Source organism: Pongo pygmaeus, chromosome 10, assembly GCF_028885625.2.
Source record: "Pongo pygmaeus isolate AG05252 chromosome 10, NHGRI_mPonPyg2-v2.0_pri, whole genome shotgun sequence".
Lineage (NCBI taxonomy): Eukaryota > Metazoa > Chordata > Mammalia > Primates > Hominidae > Pongo > Pongo pygmaeus.
In genome coordinates this window covers 28,838,808-28,859,138 of record NC_072383.2, presented here as the reverse complement: position 1 = coordinate 28,859,138, position 20,331 = coordinate 28,838,808, and the positions used below count along the sequence as shown (strand labels likewise).

General features: G+C 42.1%; 1 protein-coding gene across 2 annotated transcripts; it reads left to right on the top strand.

Moving 5' to 3' along the window:
• The first annotated feature begins 104 nt into the window (after nt 1-104).
• On the top strand, nt 105-18,471 carry MANSC4 (MANSC domain containing 4). 2 transcript variants are annotated; one of them, XM_054442932.2, is made up of 6 exons: nt 105-315; nt 7,502-7,525; nt 8,636-9,179; nt 13,429-13,563; nt 16,857-16,988; nt 17,211-17,718. In XM_054442932.2, exons 3-6 carry the CDS (start codon nt 8,951-8,953, stop codon nt 17,513-17,515), a joined length of 801 nt encoding a protein of 266 aa, XP_054298907.1. In that variant the 5' UTR covers nt 105-315; nt 7,502-7,525; nt 8,636-8,950; the 3' UTR covers nt 17,516-17,718. The 2 variants fall into 2 exon arrangements, with proteins under 2 accessions (XP_054298907.1, XP_054298905.1); XM_054442930.2 differs by having other exon boundaries at nt 16,857-18,471.
• The last annotated feature ends 1,860 nt before the right edge of the window (nt 18,472-20,331 follow it).

Genomic DNA, 20,331 nt, shown 5'->3' with positions numbered 1-20,331 from the left:
CGCGCAGCTGCGGGAGGCGGAAGGCGCGCGTCCCCGCAGCCTCTCCGCACGCCCGGGGCGCGCCGGCTCCGCCGCCTGCCGGGGGCTGCAGTGATGCTCCGGGGTACCCCAGGGAGAAGAAATTAGTTTTCTCTCCCACGCTGCTTTACACGGGCTAAAGAAAAAGAAATGAGCTTGGGAGGAAAGGGAAGGATGGAGTCTCTGGTCCAGGGAGACAAAAAGGCATCCAATATGGGGTCGTCCTTCTGGCCCAGTCCGGCATCGAGTGTCAGTGGGCTGAGGCACGCAGGCGATCTGTGGACATGTTGGTGGCAGGTAGGGCTGATTCTCTGGTGAGGTGGTCGCGTAGGAGCCATCTTACAGGAGGTCCAGGCACATGGCAGCAGGTTCTCAGAAGAATTGGGTTGAGAGGCAGGGGAGCTTGCATTTGCCACTGGGGCCCGTTATTCTCCTTAAGTTATTAAAAGAAAGATGAAAGCGCAGCCCGACTAAATAAAGTTACATCACGTGGCTTCTGGTTTTAAACCATGTTTTCTATGAGCCATTGCTTTTCTACTTCAGTCTGGTTGGACTAGCCATTACGGAATGTTATCCTGGCGCAAAAGATCTGACAAAATCGGCTCATAAATGTCTGCAAGAGGTAGCTTTTCTTGTCACCCCCTTTCTCCACCTACCCTGCCCCCATCATCTGAGGACTATTAAGAGAGACCACACATGCAGTTTGGCTGAGCGCGGTGGCTCACGCCTGTAATCCCATGACTTTGGGAGGCCCAGGTGGGCAGATCACGAGGTCAGGAGTTCAAGAGCAGCCTGGCCAACATGGTGAAACCCCGTCTCTACTAAAAATACAAAAATTAGCCGGGCGTGGTGGCACGCGCCTGTGATCCCAGCTACTCGGGAGGCTGAGGCAGGAGAATTGCTAGAACCTGGGAGGCGGAGGTTGCAGTGAGCCAAGATCGCGCCACTGCACTCCAGCCTGGGCGACAGAGCGAGACTCCGTCTCGGAAAAGAGAGGCCACTTGTTTCCTATGTTCTCTCACTGAACATTGCAATTAGAAGGCCCACCCCGAATAATAATAGGAAGGACTTTTTGTGTTGCTAATGAATTCATCCCAGGAAGGGGGTGGGGGAAGAAATATAGTTAGGGTTATCTTTGGGTAGGAGAAGGGAGAAGGATTGGGAGGAAGCAGAGGGTGTGTTCATGCTTATCTTACAAAACAAAAACAAAACCTTGAAAACTTCCCGCAAACCAAGATTTGAGAACCACCTATGATAAACAGTCCTTAACTTGGAGAGAATATGTGTTTGGATTTTTTTTTTTTTTTTTTATTACAAGCTTCAGCTTTCTTCTTGAATGACAGGTTGTTAAATAATATCTTCTTCATAAGTACATTTCCCCTATTTAAAGAAGATACATCCTACCATGCTAACATTTTATGTTAGGAAGGGGAAAGGGTTAAAAACCAGAGAACTAAAGAAAGTCAAAGGTGAAACATGAGATCCTTTCAACATAGTTTGGTTACATTTGTGGTTCTTACTGTGTAATTTAGCTGCTTCACAGAGAGGTGTTGTTGTCATCTTTTACTTTGTTTATTATTATTACTTTGGAAAGGAGGTTTATCTTTTTATTTTTTAGAAAAAAAATGCATTTTTTTTTTTTTTTTTTCTTGAGATGGAGTTTCCCTCTTGTTGCCCAGGCTGGAGTGCAATGGTGCAATCTCAGCTTTTGGCAACCTCCACCTCCCGGGTTCAAGTGATTCTCCTGCCTCACCCTCCGGAGTAGCTGGGATTACAAGCATGAGCCACCACGCCCGGCTAATTTTGTATTTTTAGTAGATACGGGGTTTCACCATGTTGGTCAGGCTGGTCTCGAACTCCCGACCTCACGTGATCCACCCACCTCAGCCTCCCGAAGTGTTGGGATTGCAGGTGTGAGCCTCCATGCCCAGCAAAAAAATGCATTTTTTTTTTCCATAGAGATAGGGTCTTGCTACCTTTCCCAGGACAGACCTCAAACTCCTGGCCCCAAGGGATCCTGCCACCCCAAGTGATCCTGCTGCCTTGGCCTCTCAAAGCACTACTGTGCCTGGCCTATTTTCTTTATAATAATGCTAGGAATAAGGAACTAAAAAATAAAAGACATAGAAAATGTTCTAGTAGATTCTGGCCTCCCTGGAAAAAAATGAAGGAAATAAAAATGGATCTATGACTTACTTAGCTGTTTTCTTGAATTCTATAAAAAACATTCATCTCTTCACCTTGTTTCACCTGGCCTTTAAATCGTTACTGATAAAACTCCATTTTCACATCAACCCTTCACACTTCCATTCTCTATGAGGGTGCAGTGAGACACAATAAGCTTTGGAGCAGGAGGTGGAGTGGGTGATCAAACATTTAGCAGCTTCTTTGGGATGGTAGAGTGTAACATCCAGTATTAAGCATCAGGCTGGGGAATTTTGCTGGGACGCGTCCCCTGTATCAAAGAGGCTTGGACCTACGATTTTTCTGTGCCTCAACCGGCAACAATGCCAGATTCAGTGGGTCAGCCACAAAGAACAGGCTCTCAGTCTCTCATCTGTCTCTTGAATCTTTCACCAATGGATGCTTTTGTTTCCCAGCCGTCATAGATATGCCTCAGACTGGTATTTTCTTGCCTTTTTAAAACAGACCAAAAAAATCATGCTCAAAGAATGATGTGCATTAGAAAGGCAATTCAAGCACAGTAACATTATCAGGGTAAGATGAGGTTGGACAGGGAGTCTGGGGTATTAGTCTCACAATACTGGGCATTGATCTTGTGAGTTTTTTTGGCTCCCAATATGATAATAACATTATTTAGGATTGGGAGCATCTTAAATGATCAAATCATTTTAGTAAATTACACAGTAAGTTTTCTGTTAAGCTAGAAATGCAAAGTCAGAGCAATATAAACTCCTTTATTTTAAAAAGACCTAAAATTATTCCTAGGCTTCCTGAAAATATTGCTTTATATAACTGGAGGTATAATTTTATAGATCTGTTATTGACTGATCATTGAATAATAAAAACCAGCTTTGTGGTACTATCTGTAAAGCAGATAGTTTTACAAAAGCGTAATGGTCAAATAGAGTTAGGTAATTTTTTTTTATTATTTTTTATTTTTTTAGACAGGGTCTCACTCTGCCATTCAGGCTGGAGTGCGGTGGCACTATTACGGCTCAATGAAGCCTCCCAGGTTCAAGTGCTCCTCCCAGGGGCCTCCCAGGTTCAAGTGCTCCTCCCGCCTCAGCCTCCCAAGTAGCTGAGATTACAGGCATGCGCCACTATGCCCAGTTAATTCTTACATTTTTGTGGGGACGGGGTTTCACCATGTTGCCCAGGCTGGTCTTGAACTCCTGGGTACAAGTAATGCTCCCTCCTCAGCCTCCCAAAGTGCTGGGATTACAGGCATGAGCCACTACACCCAGCTAAAGTAGGTCATATTTTAAAGAATTTATGGAAAATATCCCTTTTGAAATAGCAAGTAGAAAAAAATCTTAGTACAAGATGTTTATCACAGTATTGCTTTTAATAACAAAAAATTGGAAAACAATATAATGTATAATAATAGTAGCTAATATGTATTGAGTGTTTAGCATGTGCCAGGCACTGTTGTAAGTGCTTTACATGGATTACAGTACTGTTTTTATATTTTACACCTGAGGAAACTGAAGTGCAGAGTAAATTTTGGTATGGTAGAATGAAATACCAAAGAGCCATTAGAAGTTTTTGTGTAGATCTTTCTTTAGGATCACTGAAAAATATACTTTTTTTTTTTTTTTTTTTTGAGACAGAGTCTCGCTCTTGTTGCCCAGGCTGGAGTGCAGTGGTGTGATCTCAGCTCATTGCAACCTCGGCCTCCTGGGTTCAAGCCATTCTCCTGTCTCAGCCTCCCAAGTAGCTGGGATTACAGGTGTCTGCCACCACGCCTGGCTAATTTTTGTATTTTTAGTAGAAACGGGTTTTCACCATATTGGCCAGGCTGGTCTTCAACTCCCAACTTCAGGTAATCCGCCCACCTTGGCCTCCCAAAGTGCTGGGATTACAGGCGTGAGCCACCATGCCTGGCGGAAAAATATATTTTACATTAAGTTTAAAAAAAAAACAGATTTTGGAACAGTATGATTCCATTTATGTAAACCTATATACTGTAAAATAAAATTTATAGGAGGCCAGTGCAGTGACTGATTCCTGTAATCCCAGCACTTTGGGAGGCCAAGGCAGGAGGATTGCGCAAGCCAGGAGTTTGAGGCCAGCCTGGGCAACATAGTGAGACCTCGTCTCTACAAAAAAATTTAAAAATAAATAAAATGAATAGACCATTGGTTTGTTTATTATTTATTTGAGACAGGGTCTTGCTTTGTTGCCCAAGTTGGAGTGCAGTGGCACAACCACAGTTCACTGCAGCCTCAACCTCACGGGCCCCACCTCAACCTGGCTAATTTTTTAAAATTTTGTAGAGACAGGCTCTCCCTATGTTTTCCAGGCTGATATCAAAACTCCTGGGCTCAAAGCAATTCTCCCTCTTCGACCTTACAAAGTGTTGGGATTATAGGTGTGAGCCACCGCACCAGCCAAGACCATTGGTTTGAAATGAGCTCCTGCACTAGCCCCAACAGATGAAACCAAAATGGAGTTACTCATGGTGATGTTCCATGATGCCACCAAGCCAGAACCAAGATCTGTATCTGATCTTTGAAAAACTCAGGAGAGAGATAATAACCAAATCCCCAGACAGGCCGCTTTTAACCAGCATGATAAGGCAGTGCCCTCTGCTTTAACCTTTACAAGGAAAGTAATCTTTTTTATTTATTTATTTATTTATTTTGAGACAGGAGTCTCGCTCTGTCGCCCAGGCTGGAGTGCAGTGGCGCGATCTCGGCTCACTACAAGCTCCGCCTCCCGGGTTCACGCCATTCTCCTGCCTCAGCCTCCCCAGTAGCTGGGACTACAGGCACCTGCCACCACACCCAGCTAATTTTTTTGTATTTTTAGTAGACACGGGGTTTCACCATGTTAGCCAGCATGGTCTCGATCTCCTGACCTCGTGATCTGCCCGCCTCAGCCTCCCAAAGTGCTGGAATTACAGGCGTGAGCCACCGTGCTCGGCACCTGCTTTTTATTTTCTATTTCTGCTTTCCTCAGCTCTTTTTCCATCAACAAAGCCACCTCCTCTGCTCAGTGTATTGGATTTTATAGAATGAGGTGTTGCCCTATTCTGGAATCACAAATAAAAGCCAATTAAGGTCTTTAAACTAAATTTATTGTAATTTTGTATTTTGACAGTTCATTTTTTTTTAAATAACAATATCCAGAAAGATGTTTATTAAGATGGTAAGTGCTTGAATAGTTTCTCTTTTTGTATTTTTCTATATGATTTGAATTATTAAAGTGAACATATGTCGATTTAATAGAAGCAAAAACATTTTTAAAGAAAAAACATTTAAATTTTTCAGGTACCATTTTTTAAAAAATAATTTTTATTAATTTTATCAGCAAATGAAATGGAAACATAAGTAAATAAAACAACTTGCAATTTTAAAATAAAGGTGACCAGGCACGGTGGCTCACACTTGCAACCCCAGCACTTTTTGGAGGCCTAGGCGGTCAGATCACTTAAGGTCAGGAGTTTAAGACCAGCCTGGCCAACATGGTGAAACCCCATCTCTATTAAAAATACAAAAATTAGCCAGGCATGGTGCTGCAGTTTGTAATCCCAGCTATTCGGGAGGCTGAGACGGGAGAATAGCTTGAACCTGGAAGGCGGAGGTTGCAGTATGCCAAGATTGCATCACTGCCCTCAAGCCTGGGCAACAGGGTGAGACTCAGTCTCAAAAAATAAATAAATAATTAATTAAAGGTGAAATATTGACTGTTTTCCAAATGTCTTGAATTTACTAAAGCTATGCTATTACTTCACTACCATTTAAAAATTATTTCTCTTTGTTTTTTCAGTTCTTCAATATTCCTAAAACAACTTTATTTCTGGGGGTTTTTTTGTTTTTTTGTTTTTTGGTTTTTTTGAGACGGAGCCTTGCTGTGTCTCCCAGGCTAGAGTGCAGTGGTGCAATCTCGTCTCACTGCAACCTCCGCTGCCCAGGTTCAAGTGATTCTCTTGCCTCAACCTCCCGAGTAGCTGGGATTACAGGCGTGCGCCACCACACCCAGCTAATTTTTGTATTTTTAGTAGAGATGAGGTTTCACCATATTGGCCACATTTGTCTCAAACTCCTGACCTCTAGTCATCCGCCCATCTCAGCCTCCCAAAGTGCTGGGATTACAGGCATGAGCCACCATGACTGGCCTATTTCTGTTTTTTAACGAGCAAAACTGAAGTGTCTTCCTTTCATCAAAGCTTATGGAGTAATTTAAATGAGATAAAAGTAGTATATGGTCTTAAAATGGTTCTAGTTAATTAGGTTGAGAATTCTTGCTTAGGGAAAACTTCCATTTATTTCACTCATCTATCTATATCAGTGTTTCCCAAACATCTTAGGAAATCACCTGGGACTCTTGTAAAAATAAGAATGTCACTCTCCACTCAACAGCTACTGAATCAGGCTGTCATGACTTTTAAAGTACAAATCACATTTGTGAACCCCTCTGCAGAGCAAGAGCACCCTATTGGAAACAAATATAATGTATTCCACATTGCAACAGTGTAGTGGTTCTGGGTATTTGATAACAAGGCCTTATAACAACTTTTGATTCAGTTGCATTGCTTCCTGGTTTCTGCAATTTCAGCGCACAGGGACAAGTTTTGAGATTGTTATGTATGCCTCCCTCTACCTCTGCATTCCAGTTTCTACCATTTCTTTTTAAAATACTTGGCCCCAAGAAGTTATCCATTTCCAGACTTTATGCAATCTCCAGAAAAAGTTTTACAAAATTTAAAGCATGCTTTTACATTGAGACTTGTAGATCCTTTTTTTGTTTGTTTGTTTTTTGTTTCTTAATAGCACCAGCCCCTGCAGGGCTTTAGTTAGTTAGTTAGGTAGTTAGGTAGGTAGGTAGGTAGGTAGTTAGTAGAGACCCTGTCTCCCTGTGCTGTCCAGGCTGGTCTCGAACTCCTAGGCTCAAGCAGTCCTCCTGCCTCAGCCTACCACAGTGCTGGGATTATAGGCATTAGCCACCCCGCCTGGCCAAGACTTGTAGATCCTTTAAAATGAAACTTTGATCTTTATTTAAATATAATCTGACAGCAAAAGGGTTAAACAATTATGGCTTGTTCCATTAGCCCTGAAAGGAATACAGGAACTTCAAAGAATTATATAGCACACAAAAGAACCTATACTTAATATGACTCAAAGACTTGAAGATTATAAGATTAGAGAGTAGACCTTCCTGTTTATGTCTCGAGGGCATTTTCTAAGAGAAATAGCCATGGAATCTCATAAAATATCGAGAGTAATTTTTTGTTACTCATCCTTTCCCTTCCTTCCGTTGCCATTATAAAACCTTTCTTCCCTATCCCTTCAAACAGATGGAACCGTCTGAGTCTTTGCAGGTAAGCAACTGAAATTTGCTTTCTGTAAGAAGTTCATTAGAATGAAATATTTATCATTTTGTGTATTCTATGTGGCTTAGGCAAGGGTAGGAGTTAGTGCATAATATAATTTTTGCTCAGAAGAAAATGAAGTGTTTCATCTTTAAAGCTATTCAGTCTTAACTACTTTCCTTTTTCATTATCAATTATTATCATGTTTCTAAAAATAAAAAGATAAGTAATAACTAGATTGACTATTATTAGGAAACAGATGAAGAGATGAACGTTCAAAGAATGCTAATGATTTTTGTGTCAAGAAGGTGAATGAGTCATTGTAGAAAAAGGTATAAAAGAAATACAGATCACAGATTAGAAAGTTTCTCTTCTTTAAAAGAAACAGTAGAGTGCTTTGTACCAAAAGCTGATTATCACTAATGCTTCATATAAAATTGGATACAAAAAAGCAACAGTTTTATGCTTTGAGCTAATTTGTCACCTTGGATGTCACAGGATTTGAAACCCACAACTTTCACAAAAGCAACAGTTCATTTTCACTGCCTTTTCAAATGTTTGGGTGTTGCAATTGAAATGATTTTATTACTATTTAGAAATTTAAAAAGATTTCACCATTTTCCTAGTGTTTTTTGTTTGTTTGTTTGGTTTGGTTTTTCTGGGACAGGGTCTCGCTCTGTCACCCAGGCTGGAGTGCAGTAGTGTCATCTCGGCTCACTGCAACCTCTACCTCCCAGGCTCAAGCAATCTCCCACCTCAGCCTCCCAAAGTGTTGAGATTACAGGTGTGAGCCATTGTGCCTGGCCAAGGTTTTTTTTTCAGTAAGAATGAAAACCCAAACCAGTGCAAAATAGTTATTTTTGGTGAAGCTGAATGCCAGAACTTAAATTCAAAGAAATAGAGATGATTTTTTAAAAAACAATCTGCAATCACAAGTTCTTTAAAAATCAAACAGAAGTGCCCTCACAAAATCATGTCTTGTTTATGATGAAATGGATACTTCCTTTATCTGACGTCAAGTGACTAACTTATTGTTTCCCTCAGAAAGCCTCTTGACTAAAGTTTCCACTTGTCTTTATATTTACTTAGCAAAAGGTGTCTGTGATTATTCACTTTCAGAGAAAGAAGAAAAGCAGAAAACAGAATGCACGTCTTAAGATGCTAAGGGACGGGATTGAAATAGCCTGGAAAGTGTTCAGAAAGAATGCCAGCAAATCAAATGTTCACCTGGGGCTCGGGAAGAAAGAAAAGAAAAATCAATGTGCAGTCAAAGAGTGGTCGGTCTTATTTGCTAGAAAGTGACTCTCCAGAAAAGCTGCAAGGAAGCTCTCCCTTAACAACACCTCTGACATTCCAGAGACTGTCCTAAACTCCAGTGTTCGGCTTCTGTCTGGAAATCAGACTTATCTTCGAGTTCTCCTTCATACAGGAAAAATGCATGTGGCAGTGGTAGCAGTGAACGTGATATTGCTCCTAAGCATGGGGTGGACAGCAGACTCTCTCTGCTCACCCACAATTTTTTACAGAGACTGCTGGATCCGTCGCTTCCCAGGTCTTCTAATCAATCTGGAGGAGTCTCAAAAGCTGGGAGCCCAGTTCTTGAAGTATTATTCTGAAAGCACTGGCCAGAAGTGCAGTAGGAGCTGCTGTCTTCGGAAGGATGGTAAGTATTCATGATATGCTTGGGCAAAAATAAGAAGAAACTTCCAAGGATGAAGCCCTAAGTGAGGAGCCCTAGGCAGAGGCCAGTAAACAGTTGTAAAGGACTAGAGAAGATGCCCTAGGGTGTGGGAGAGAGAGGGAGACGAAAGAGAGCCAGTGAAACTGATTTCACAGTCTGGGCCAGAGCAGGCTCTATTTACAGACCTAATAATGACCCAGAATTTGATAGCACCTATAGGAAACAGAATCCTCTTTTCTTCACCAAAATGCTAAATGAAAATATTTCCCCCAAGGTTAATTTACAATATTTTTACAGCTCAAAATATATATGATTTTAAAAATATTTATTTATTTCTCATTTTATTTTAAATTTTTAGGGACAGAGTCTCACTATGTTGCCTGGGCTGGTCTCAAACTCCTGGACTCAAGTGATCCTCCTGCCTCAGCCTCCCAAAGTGCTGGGATTACAGATGTGAACCACTGCACCCAGTCAAATATTTATTATAATTTCCCTTTCAAAGTACATTCTGGTGATACTAGTATCATATCGAATTTTTTTTAATGTGCTGGGCCAGGTGCGGTGGCTCATGCCTGTAATCTCAGAATTTTGGGAGGCCGAGGTGGGTGGATCACCCGAGGTCAGGAGTTGGAGACCAACCTGGCCAACATGGTGAAACCCCCTCTCTACTAAAAATACAAAAATTAGCCAGGGGTGGTGGCGGGCGCCTGTAATCCCAGCTACTCGGGGGGCTGAGTTTGTAGAATCGCTTGAACCCATGAGGCAGAGGTTGCAGTGAGCCGAGATCACACCAGTGCACTCCAGCCTGGGCAACAGAGCGAGATTGTCTCTCTCTCTCTCTCTCTCTCTCTCACACACACACACACACAACTAAACTAAAATGTGCTGACTTGGGTTTACCAAATGTGGAATGTATTAAAAAACAATTTAGAGTGCGATTCATGTTTTGAAAGAAATAGGGAGATACATGTCAAATACCCGCCCCAAAATCATATTTCCAAATATTCCTCATAGATGTTTTGTCTGTCATATGGAATCTGGGTGTAGACTTCATCCATATAATATGATGAAGACCTGCAATTAGGAATGTTTATTTTATTATTGCAGGATTTCAAGTTATAATTGCCAAAAGACTTCTTTCATTTCTTTTTCATTTTTCCAAGATTTTAATGCTACTTGAAAATAAACAGCAAAAGCAACACAGCACTTTAAAATAATTCCCTTGGCTGTTCCACACTTTCTTTCCGTGGTTTCATATCAACTTGTTCACTTCCAATGCCTCTTGCCCAATTACGTATGTAAGATTTTTGTGTATGTAAGATTATGTATGTAAGATTTTTGAGATGAAAATTGGAGCTACAGTAATTAATTTAATAAGAGGAAATCTTTTTGAAAAGATAGCCAATCCAGATTTCCACCTTCCAGATGCTTTTAACTCCCGTAAGGCCTCACTGAGGGGAGACAGTGGAGGGGCAGGACACTTTCTTGAATTTTCCCGTATCATGAATTTACCTGACTCCACAGCAGAGAAGCTCTGGCCTTTGGACTGTCGGGGATACTGTAAGCATATAGGGCAATCCCATGATTTTAAAGCCCGTGTAACTTCCCAGTTGTGGCTTTCTTCCTTCAGAACAAGAAAGAACAGGAAGGCATATTCCAGTTATTAGCCGGAAGCCATAACTTTAAAATGCCACAATCCTGCTCAGAGCTGGGATGCCGAAATGTATACAAGGAATGTAAAACATGTTTCAAAATTGTCCTCTACAGAATCAACTACTTTCTCATCAGAAATTTAAAAGTCTTAAGTTCGAATAGTTTTTCTTTCCCTTAAACTTTACAGCACAGTTCTCAGGGAATGTGTTTGTAATGTGTAATGTATTAGCAATGTATTATTAACTAATTTTTGTCTTATTCTTTCTCCTGGAAAAATAGAGTGCGGCAACATGAGGATGTCCTAGAAGTAATGATGGAGATGTAACTCCTCACAGTTCACCTTACACAGAAGCAGTACAGGTTCTGCTAGCAGCAGATCCACAGCTTTAGGCATGCTTTGAGATCTGGTCATCAGACGCTAGCCTTCTGTAATCTTATTTTATTAAAGAAGTTGATATCTTGGCGGGTAGCTCATGCCTGTAATCCCATCACTTCGGGAGGCCGAGGCAGGCAGATCACTTGAGGTTAGGAGTTTGAGACCAGCCTGGACAACATGGTGAAATCCATCTCCACTAAAAATACAAAAATTAATCAGGCGTGGTAGTGCACGCCTGTAATCTCAGCTACTCGGGAGGCTAAGGCAGGAGAATCGCTTGAACCCAGGAGGCGGAAGTTGCATTGAGCCAAGATTGCGCCACTTCACTCCAGTCTGGGTGACTGAAAAAAAAAAAAAAAAGTTAATACCTTTTGGGCCAATGGATATTTCATATCACATAGTCTCTACTGCACTGCAGCAGAAGTAAAATCTATGTTGCACTTTTGTGAGGGTAGACTGAAGATTTGCATTATACAAATCTGCTTCAGGTTTTCCAGAACTAAGGAAACTTTTTTGTTTTTAAGTCTTCTCTTCCTCTGTCAGAGAACTATTTTCTTTTTCTTTTTTCTTTTTCTTTTCTTTTTTTTTTTTTTTTTTTTTTTGAGACAGAGTCTTATTCTGTTGCCCAGACTGGAGTGTAGTGGCGTGATCTCAGCTCACTGCAACCTCTGCCTCCTGGGTTCAAGTGATTCTCATGCCTCAGCCTCCTGAGTAGCTGGGATTACAGGTGCGTGCCACCATGCCCAGCCAATTTTTGTATTTTTTTTTTTAGTAGAGATGACGTTTCGCCATGTTGGCCAGGCTGGTCTCGAACTCCTGACCTCAAGTGATCCACCACCTTGGCCTCCCAAAGTGCTGGGATTACAGGTGTGAGACACTGCGCCTGGCCAGAGAACATGTTTTAAAAAGCAAATTTGCTTAGAAAAGGAAAGACAGCATGAGCCAGTAGTGTGTCCCCACCTGCTAGAATTCTGCCTGCTAGCATCCCTGCTTGTCCAGTCCCTGCCTCTTTAAATGACACTGATTAGGCTTTTCCTTGGATGTGGTTTTGCATGTGGGGACAGTGCACACCTGCAGTCAGGGCAAGGTGATGCTCACACAACCTGTGGCCTTTCCACCATCTGGGCCGCTCAGGTATTACTCTTTTGCCCTTCCCACTACTCCCTCTTCTTCTTTACAGCATTTGTCTGTGTATTTTTCTATTTCTTTCTCTGGTGACCCCCAGCCCCTTAGTATTCTGAGAGGACACTGTGCCTAGAAACCTGATATATAAATCCCCAGGGTTTTTTGTTGTTGTTGTTATTGTTGTTTTTTGAGACGGAGTTTCGCTCTTGTTGCCCAGTCTGGAGTGCAATGGTGCAATCTCGGCTCACTGCAACCTCCTGGGTTCAAGCAATTCTCCTGCCTCAGCCTCTTGAGTAGCTGGGATTACAGGAATGCGCCACCATGCCTGGCTAATTTTGTATTTTTAGTAGACACGGGGTTTCTCCATGTTGGTCAGGCTGGTCTCGAACTCCCAACCTCAGGTTATCCACCCCCCTCGGCCTCCCAAAGCGGTGGGGTTACAGGAATGAGCCACCACGCCAGGACCCCAGAGGTTTTTGTAGCTAATCTAACTTTTCATGAACACAAAATTCTGGGACCCGGAAATAATGAATGATTCCAAATATCCTGTGTGGGATGGAAAGTATGAAAGATTACTTTGAGAAAATCAGTATTTTCTTTTAAAAAGACATTTTCTGGCTGGGTGTGGTGGCTCCTCCCTGTAATTCCAGCTTTGGGGGAGGCAGATTGCTTGAGCTCCGGAGTTTGAGACCAGCCTGGGCAACGTGGTGAAACCCTGCCTCTACAAAAAATACAAAAATTAGCCCAGCATGATGATGTGTGCCTCTAGTCCTAGCTATTTGGGAGACTGAGGTGGAAGGATTGCTCAGACCCAGGAGGTCTAGGCTGCAGTGAGCACCACTGCACTCCAGCCTGAGTGACAGAGCGAGACCCTGTCTCAAAAAATAAAAAAAAGTATTTTCCATATTCACAGAAGCAGTTACAATAGTTTATAAACGTTCTGCAAAATGTCTGCACATTGCCCTGAAAAATACTGTTAATCCAGTATTCCTGAAACAAATATAAGTTACTCAGAGTTCATGAAACTGGTGGAAATTGAGATCATCCACACATGTACTTCGCTTGTTTCCCTTTCAGTTTCCTGTAACCTGGCTGTCTTCTACCACAATCCTATTCATGACAATATCAACTGCCTCCATGTTCACTGCCCGACACTGGAGAGCTGTATATTAGAGCCTGGAACCAGTGCCATTTTGTACAACATAACAGACGGTAATGATTACATATTTCAAGACTTTAAAAGAATGCTGGCGATATTCTAGTAGAGGCATAAAACTGAGAAACTGGCTGGCAATAGCCATATGTGAGTCCCTAAAATCATTATTTTCCAGTGAACTTGGGAAAAATTTTGGATGTCTAGGACAGAAAACTGAAAAAATTCTCTTTAGTTTGATGTGTTCAGCAAAGAGTTCACTCCAGATTATAAATCATACATGATTGAACAAGAGCTTACCCACTGTATTTCATGAATCTCAAGAACTCTTAGCAAAGCCAAAGGAAGCGTTTCTCGGCCAGGCGTGGTGGCTCATGTCTGTAATCCCAGCACTTGGGAGGCCAAGGTGGGCAGATCACGAGGTCAAGAGATTGAGACCATCCTGGCCAACATACTGAAACCCTGTCTCTACCAAAAATATAAAAATTAGCTGTGCGTGGTGGCGCACACCTGTAGTCCCAGCTACTCAGGAGGCTGAGGCAGGAGAATCGCTTGAACCTGGGAGGCGGAGATTGCAGTGAGCCGAGATCACGCCACTGCACTCCAGCATGGTGACAGAGCAAGACTCTGCCTCAAAAAAAAAAAAAAAAAGGTCCTGTGGTGGCTGAGGGGCCACTAGGAGATAAAGAAAATGCTAAATGGCAGTTTTGAGGGCCATGGACACTGCACACAGGATTAGGAAAAGAGGGATGTCGGGCTCAGGGAAACCTACCACCATGTGCTGACATACATTAGCATATCATTGGTCCCAAGATAACCAGTGTATTTTATTTTAGAAATATAAGTGTTTCATGCCCATTTATGTGATATCAGGGTGTAAATTAGTGACCATAAAAGAACAGATTTTTGACATCAAAATGCAAAGGAGATAAATTTCTTTATCAGTTTGTATGTATTGAACACCTGATGCTCCAGGCTAGAATCAACACTGTGTAAGATCGCAGCCATATCTCTGCCCTCAAGTTCCTTTATAATCTAGATGATGTGACAAATCTTACAATTATTGCTAAGACACAGCTAAATACAAAAATATGTGAAGCTGCCTCAGTGCAAACTTTCAAAGGGGAGGCTAGTGAAAGTCAGCGTATTCAGCGGAGGTTCATGGAAGAAGGCAGGCAGAAGAAGATAATGAGTTCTATATTATGCCACAGGAGAGTAAGCAAACAGATCTGGCCACAATAAGGAGACATGTAGTTGCAATGAAAATATGGCTAAGATAAGTTAGGGACAGGTATCATAAGGGCCATGGACAGAGTAGAGTTTTGATTTGACTTTGTCAGAAACAGAGAACAAGGGCATTTAATGAAAATACATGTGAAGTGATATCTATTTGTCCTAGTCCAGGAAAATTATGTGCAGGTACATATTAGAAAATCTAGTCAGAGAAGCATTAAAGTCTGCACAAAGTGACTGTAGTTGAAATGAAGAGAAGGGATAATTACCAGAGCATTGGGAAGATTGAATAAGGACTTAATTACCTTTTTAATAAAAGGAAATGAAGTGAGTGGAGTCAAAATCACTTTGCAGGCCCAAGTGCAGTGGCTCACGCCTGTAAGTCCAGCACTTTGGGAGGCTGAGGCAGGAGGATCACTTGAGCCCAGGAGTTCGAGACCAACCTGAACAACACAGAGAGACCCCCATCTCTACAAAAAAAATTAGCCAGGCAAGGTGGTGTGTGCCTGTGGTTGGTCCCAGGTACTCATGAGGCTGAGGTGGGAGGATCACTTGAGCCCAGGAGTTCAAGGTTACAGTTAGTTATGATTGCCCTATCACACTCCAGCCTGAGTAACAGCTGTCTCTTAAAAAAAAATCACCTTACAGTGTAGATTTCATGTGGGTGATGGAAGAATGATGATGCCAATGAAGGAGACAAGGAGGCAGAGGTAATGATTTTGGCTTTGGGCATATTAAGAGATAATGTAAGAGGTCCAGATGGAAACCTCCAATAGAAGACTGGATAAATGAGATCAGAGCTCAAGAAAGAGGGGAAAACATACTGATATGGGTTTCAATACCATTGATGTAGTGGTGCCAATTGAGCACAATCTCTTTGTATGTGTTGGAGGGGCGGGGGCAGTGAAGAGAAAATACAGCTGAAAACCAAGGACTGAAGATTATGGAAACCACACAACCAGTGAGATTGTACAAGAGAACCAGCAAAAGAAAGTAAAAATGAGAGGCAGGCAGTCTGGCAGAAAACGCCAAGGGGGTCTGGGGTCCAGGGAGTCATGGAGGAAGACAAGAAGGTGGCCAGCAGTATCAAGGACAAGAGAGAAGCCAAAGCAAGGTGATGTGAGTGATCAGGAAGTAAGGAAACAATTGACTACCTCAGAAGCAACGGATGCTGGCATGTTTGCACAGAGAGAGAGAGAGAGAGAGAGAGAGAGAGAGAGAGAGAGAGATCACCAGCAGGGACCATTGGACAGCTGTTGAGAGTTTTTTCTCTTTATACTATAAAGACAAAGCAGTATTTGTTCATGTCTGAAGTTAGAGGGAAAGGAGTTAGTATACAAGGGAGAAAATACTAAAGACAAAGCAAGACCCTCAGAGGTCGAAAAGGGATGAGACTATAGGCTTTGCTCATGATTTTGCTTATAGTCACCCTTCTCAGGCCCTATTTTGCTTAACTTGATTTAAAGATGCTATATTGCTGGGTGCAGTGGCTCCTGCCTATAACCCCAGTACTTTGGTAGGCCGAGGCGGGAGAATCGCTTGAGCTCACAAGTTTGAGACCAGCCTGGGCAACATGGCAAAACTCCATCTCTACAAAAAAAAATACAAAAATTAGCTGGGCGTGGTGGCGCATGCCTGTAATCCCAGCTACTCAGGAGACTGAGGTGAGAGGATTGCTTGAACCTGGGAGGCAGAGGTTGCGGTGAGCTGAGACCATACCACTGCACTCCAGCCTGGGTGATAGGGCAAGACCCTGTCTCAAAAAATAAATAAATAAATAAATAAATAATAAACACTATATTGTGTCTCAAATCATTACTGTTTCTACAGCTCTCAAAGTAACACTCACTATTGTACAAAAACCCTGACAGACACAAAGCCTTCTCCTTGGGTGTAGTCAAATTTGTTCATTAAAAAAAAAGTGTTTTAGAAAGTTAAGATAAATTCAAATGTAGCCAGTATGTTTGGAAGCCCTTGAGAAGTATGTGGTAGTAGAACGTGAATTTAGCTTCGTTCGATAACTCATAGTGACAAAAGCCAACCCCTTCTCCAAACTGTGCTTTAAGGTTTTTGCTTTGAAAGTAAAAATAAAACGAATGATGCCTTATTTATTTTTCAGGTATAGATCCGGATTTGCTGGTTTTTGAACAATCTCCCACGTATCTAAACACTCGTTCTTCATCCAATAGATGGGACAGACTAAGGATTCTAAAAGCTATGAATTTAGATAAACAAACCACCATGATAAATGGTATGCCACCATCCACAGAGGCTCCATCCTCAACCACGCATCAAGATTTGGTTGTAAATACAAACAGTACTGGTTATTCTAAGGAATTAACCACAGATTTTTGGGCAAGATTTATTTCCCTGAATGAGTCCATTACCACAAAGATAAATAAGGTGTCACCAAGTACTGATTTCATCAGCAATCCAGATAATAAGACTATTTCTCCTTTCTTTGTACCCATAGACACAAAACTTTCTCATGTGCCTGTTCCACCCCGACTCAACAGTAGCAAACAATTACTAAACAAAACCAAAGGATACAGTAGCAGAAACCACACATCTGCGAATGAAGATGAGGTATCTGTGACTTCAAAGACTTGGCTGGTTTCTGTGGCCCTTTGCACCTCTGTCATCTTTCTCGGCTGTTGTATAGTCATCCTGGCATCTGGATGCTGTGGAAAGCAGCAGGGCCAGTATAAACTAGGACAGAGAAAATCAGGATCCTTGCAAATTAAAAACCATAACCATATGAAGGAGAACTCTTCATAGTAAAAACTGTAGCAAGATTATATGCTTTCAAGGATATCATTTTTAGTTTTGTGTAAGAAAAGGCAGTTTGGTTAAAAAAAAAAAAAAAAAAAAAGGCTGGGCGTGGTGGTCCATGCCTGTAATCCCAAAACTTTGGGAGGCCAAGGCAGAAGAATTGCTTGAGCCCAGGAGTTAGAGACCAGCCTGGGCAACATAGTGAGACCCTGTCTCTATACAATGAAAAATAAAATAAAATAAAAAAAGCACATGGGACGATATGATGCACCTGTGGTCCCAGCTACTCAGGAAGATGAGGTGGGAGGACTGCCTGAGCCCAGGAGGTCAAAGCTGCAGTGAGCCGTGATTGCACCACTGCACTCCAGCCTGGGCAACAGAGCCAGACCCGGTCTCAAAAGAAAACATAGGATGCTCACTCCTACCAATCTGTAAAAAAAAAAAAGGCTAATGCTTGATAAACATAACTGCTTTTTTTGTTGTTATTTCTATTTTTTGAGTAGTGTTCCCTCTGCCAGAGTTGCAAAATTCTGATCCTTACAGTTGTTACTGAGAGACACTGTTCTAGTGCTTTAGGGACATGAACTCACTGAATCCTTCCAACCCTGAGAGGTGGGTGTACTGCTATTAACCATGATACTATTATTATCACATTTTACAGACGAGGCAACTGAGGCGAAGAGAGGTTAAACATCTTCCCTAAAAACACACAAGTATTAAGTAGTGAAGTCAGGACTTAATTAAACACAGGCAGTCTCGTTCAAGTCCATGCTCAAAATCACTGTTAGACTAAGAGCCTATGTTTTCCCAAAAAGCATGAAAAAACAATACCAGGAAGAAAACACCACAATATCATCATATTGGCCTCCCAGTCAAGGTCAAATTATTGTCACGTATAGGAATGCAGTCATGTAGTAATTTGAGCAAAAGAACAGTTACTAACAGTTACTAACCCATAAGCAAATGCTTCCTGATCTTAATCTAGCTTTCTACTTTCAATTGATTAATCCTTCTCAATCCCAACCCGTCTTCATCTTCCTTTCAATAATTGTGCTATGGAGCTCTTTGAGCTTTTTGTGTTGATTTCTGTTGAATAAAGCTTGGGAGTTTTAGTTTCAGTTACATCCCTCACTTGTATACATTCTGTTTTCCCAGCTGTAAAGATTAGCTCCAGGTGTTTCAGTTCTGTCCAAATCTTACACCAGATTTAACCCCTAAATCTTAGAAGACTCTTAAGTGTGGAATACTGTAGTTCAAGTCTCTAATAAACTTAAGCTTTTTAGGCCCCTCATCTCATTCCTGAAACCTGTTTTTAATGTGAGAACAGATATTAAAAGACAGCTAATAAGCATAAAGAATAAATAAGGGGCTGGGCACAGTGGCTCACGCCCATCATCCCAGCACTTTGGGAGGCCAAGGCGGGAGGATCACCTGAGGTCAGGAGTTCGAGACCAGCCTGGCCAACATGGCAAAACCCTGTCTCTACTAACAATACAAAAATTAGCAGGGCATGGTGGCACGTGCCTGTAATCCCACCTACTCAGGGGAGTGAGGTAGGAGAATCACTTGAACCTGGGAGGTAGAGGTTGCAATGAGCTGAGATTGCACCACTGCACTCTAGCCTGGGCAACAGCGAGACTCTGTCAAAAAAATAAAACAAAATAAATAAGGGGAAATCCTATTCATAATACTTATAATATAGTACTGTTTCCTGATATGTTAAAATGAACTGTCCATGGGTACACTAAATGTCCGGATTTCACCACTATGCAATATATCCATATAACACAACTGCACTTGTACCCCTAAATCCATAAAAATAAAACATTTAATTTCGAAAGAAAAAGAAAACCCAAATTTTCTAAGTCCAGTGGCTTATATTTCCTTTTCTTTCCCTGGTATTAATACTGGGTGGAAAAAGAGAATGACTATTTCTTTTAATACAAAAGAAAAATATAAAATCTCTTGCAGTTGAATACTAACCACAGCTAAAAGTCTGATTTTAAAATTTAGTCAAAAGGCCAGGCATGGTGGTTCATACCTGTAATCCAAGCACTATGGGAGGCTGAGGCAGGAGGATCGCTTGAACCCAGGAGCTTGAGACCAGCCTGAGCAACATGGCAAGACCCCGTCTCTACAAAAAATATAAAAATTGGCCAGGCGCAGTGGCTCACACCTGTAATCCCAGCACTTTGGGAGGCTGAGGTGGGTGGATCACCTGAGGTCAGGAGATCGAGACCATCCTGGCTAACACAGTGAAATCCCCTCTCTACTAAAAAATACAAAAAACTAGCCGGGTGTGGTGGCATGCACCTGTAGTCCCAGCTACTCGGGAGGCTGAGGCAGGAGAATCCCTTGAACCTGGGAGGTGGAGGTTGCAGTGAGCCTAGATCTAGCCACTGTACTCCAGCCTGGGTGGCAGAGTGAGACTCTATCTCAAAAAAAAAAGGAAAATAAAAAAAAATTAGGGGGGTGTGGTGGTGTGTCCCTGTAGTTCCAGCTACTTGGGAGGCTGAGGTGGGAGGATCACTTGAACTCTGGAGGTCGAGGCTGCAGCAAGCCATGAATGTGCCACTTCACTCCAGCCTGGGCAACAGACTGAGGCCTTGCCTTAAATAAATAAATACATGATCAATTAAAAAATTAGCCAGGCATTGTGACACACACCTGTAGTCCTAGCTACTTGGAAGGCTATGTTGGGAGGATTGCTTGAGCCTGGGAGGTTGAGGCTGCCCAGGAGGCGGAGGTTGCAGTGAGCCAAGATCATGCCACTGCACTCCTGCCTGGGCAACAGAGTAAGACTCTGTCTCAAAAAAAAAAAT

Excerpts from the sequence above, each read along its gene's own strand:
- MANSC4 (XM_054442930.2), top strand. The coding sequence starts at position 8,951 with ATGCATGTGGCAGTGGTAGCAGTGAACGTGATATTGCTCCTAAGCATG. Across the intron at positions 9,180-13,428 it reads CTGCTGTCTTCGGAAGGATG|TTTCCTGTAACCTGGCTGTC; the intron begins GTAAGTATTCAT and ends TTTCCCTTTCAG. Across the intron at positions 13,564-16,856 it reads TTTGTACAACATAACAGACG|GTATAGATCCGGATTTGCTG; the intron begins GTAATGATTACA and ends TTTATTTTTCAG.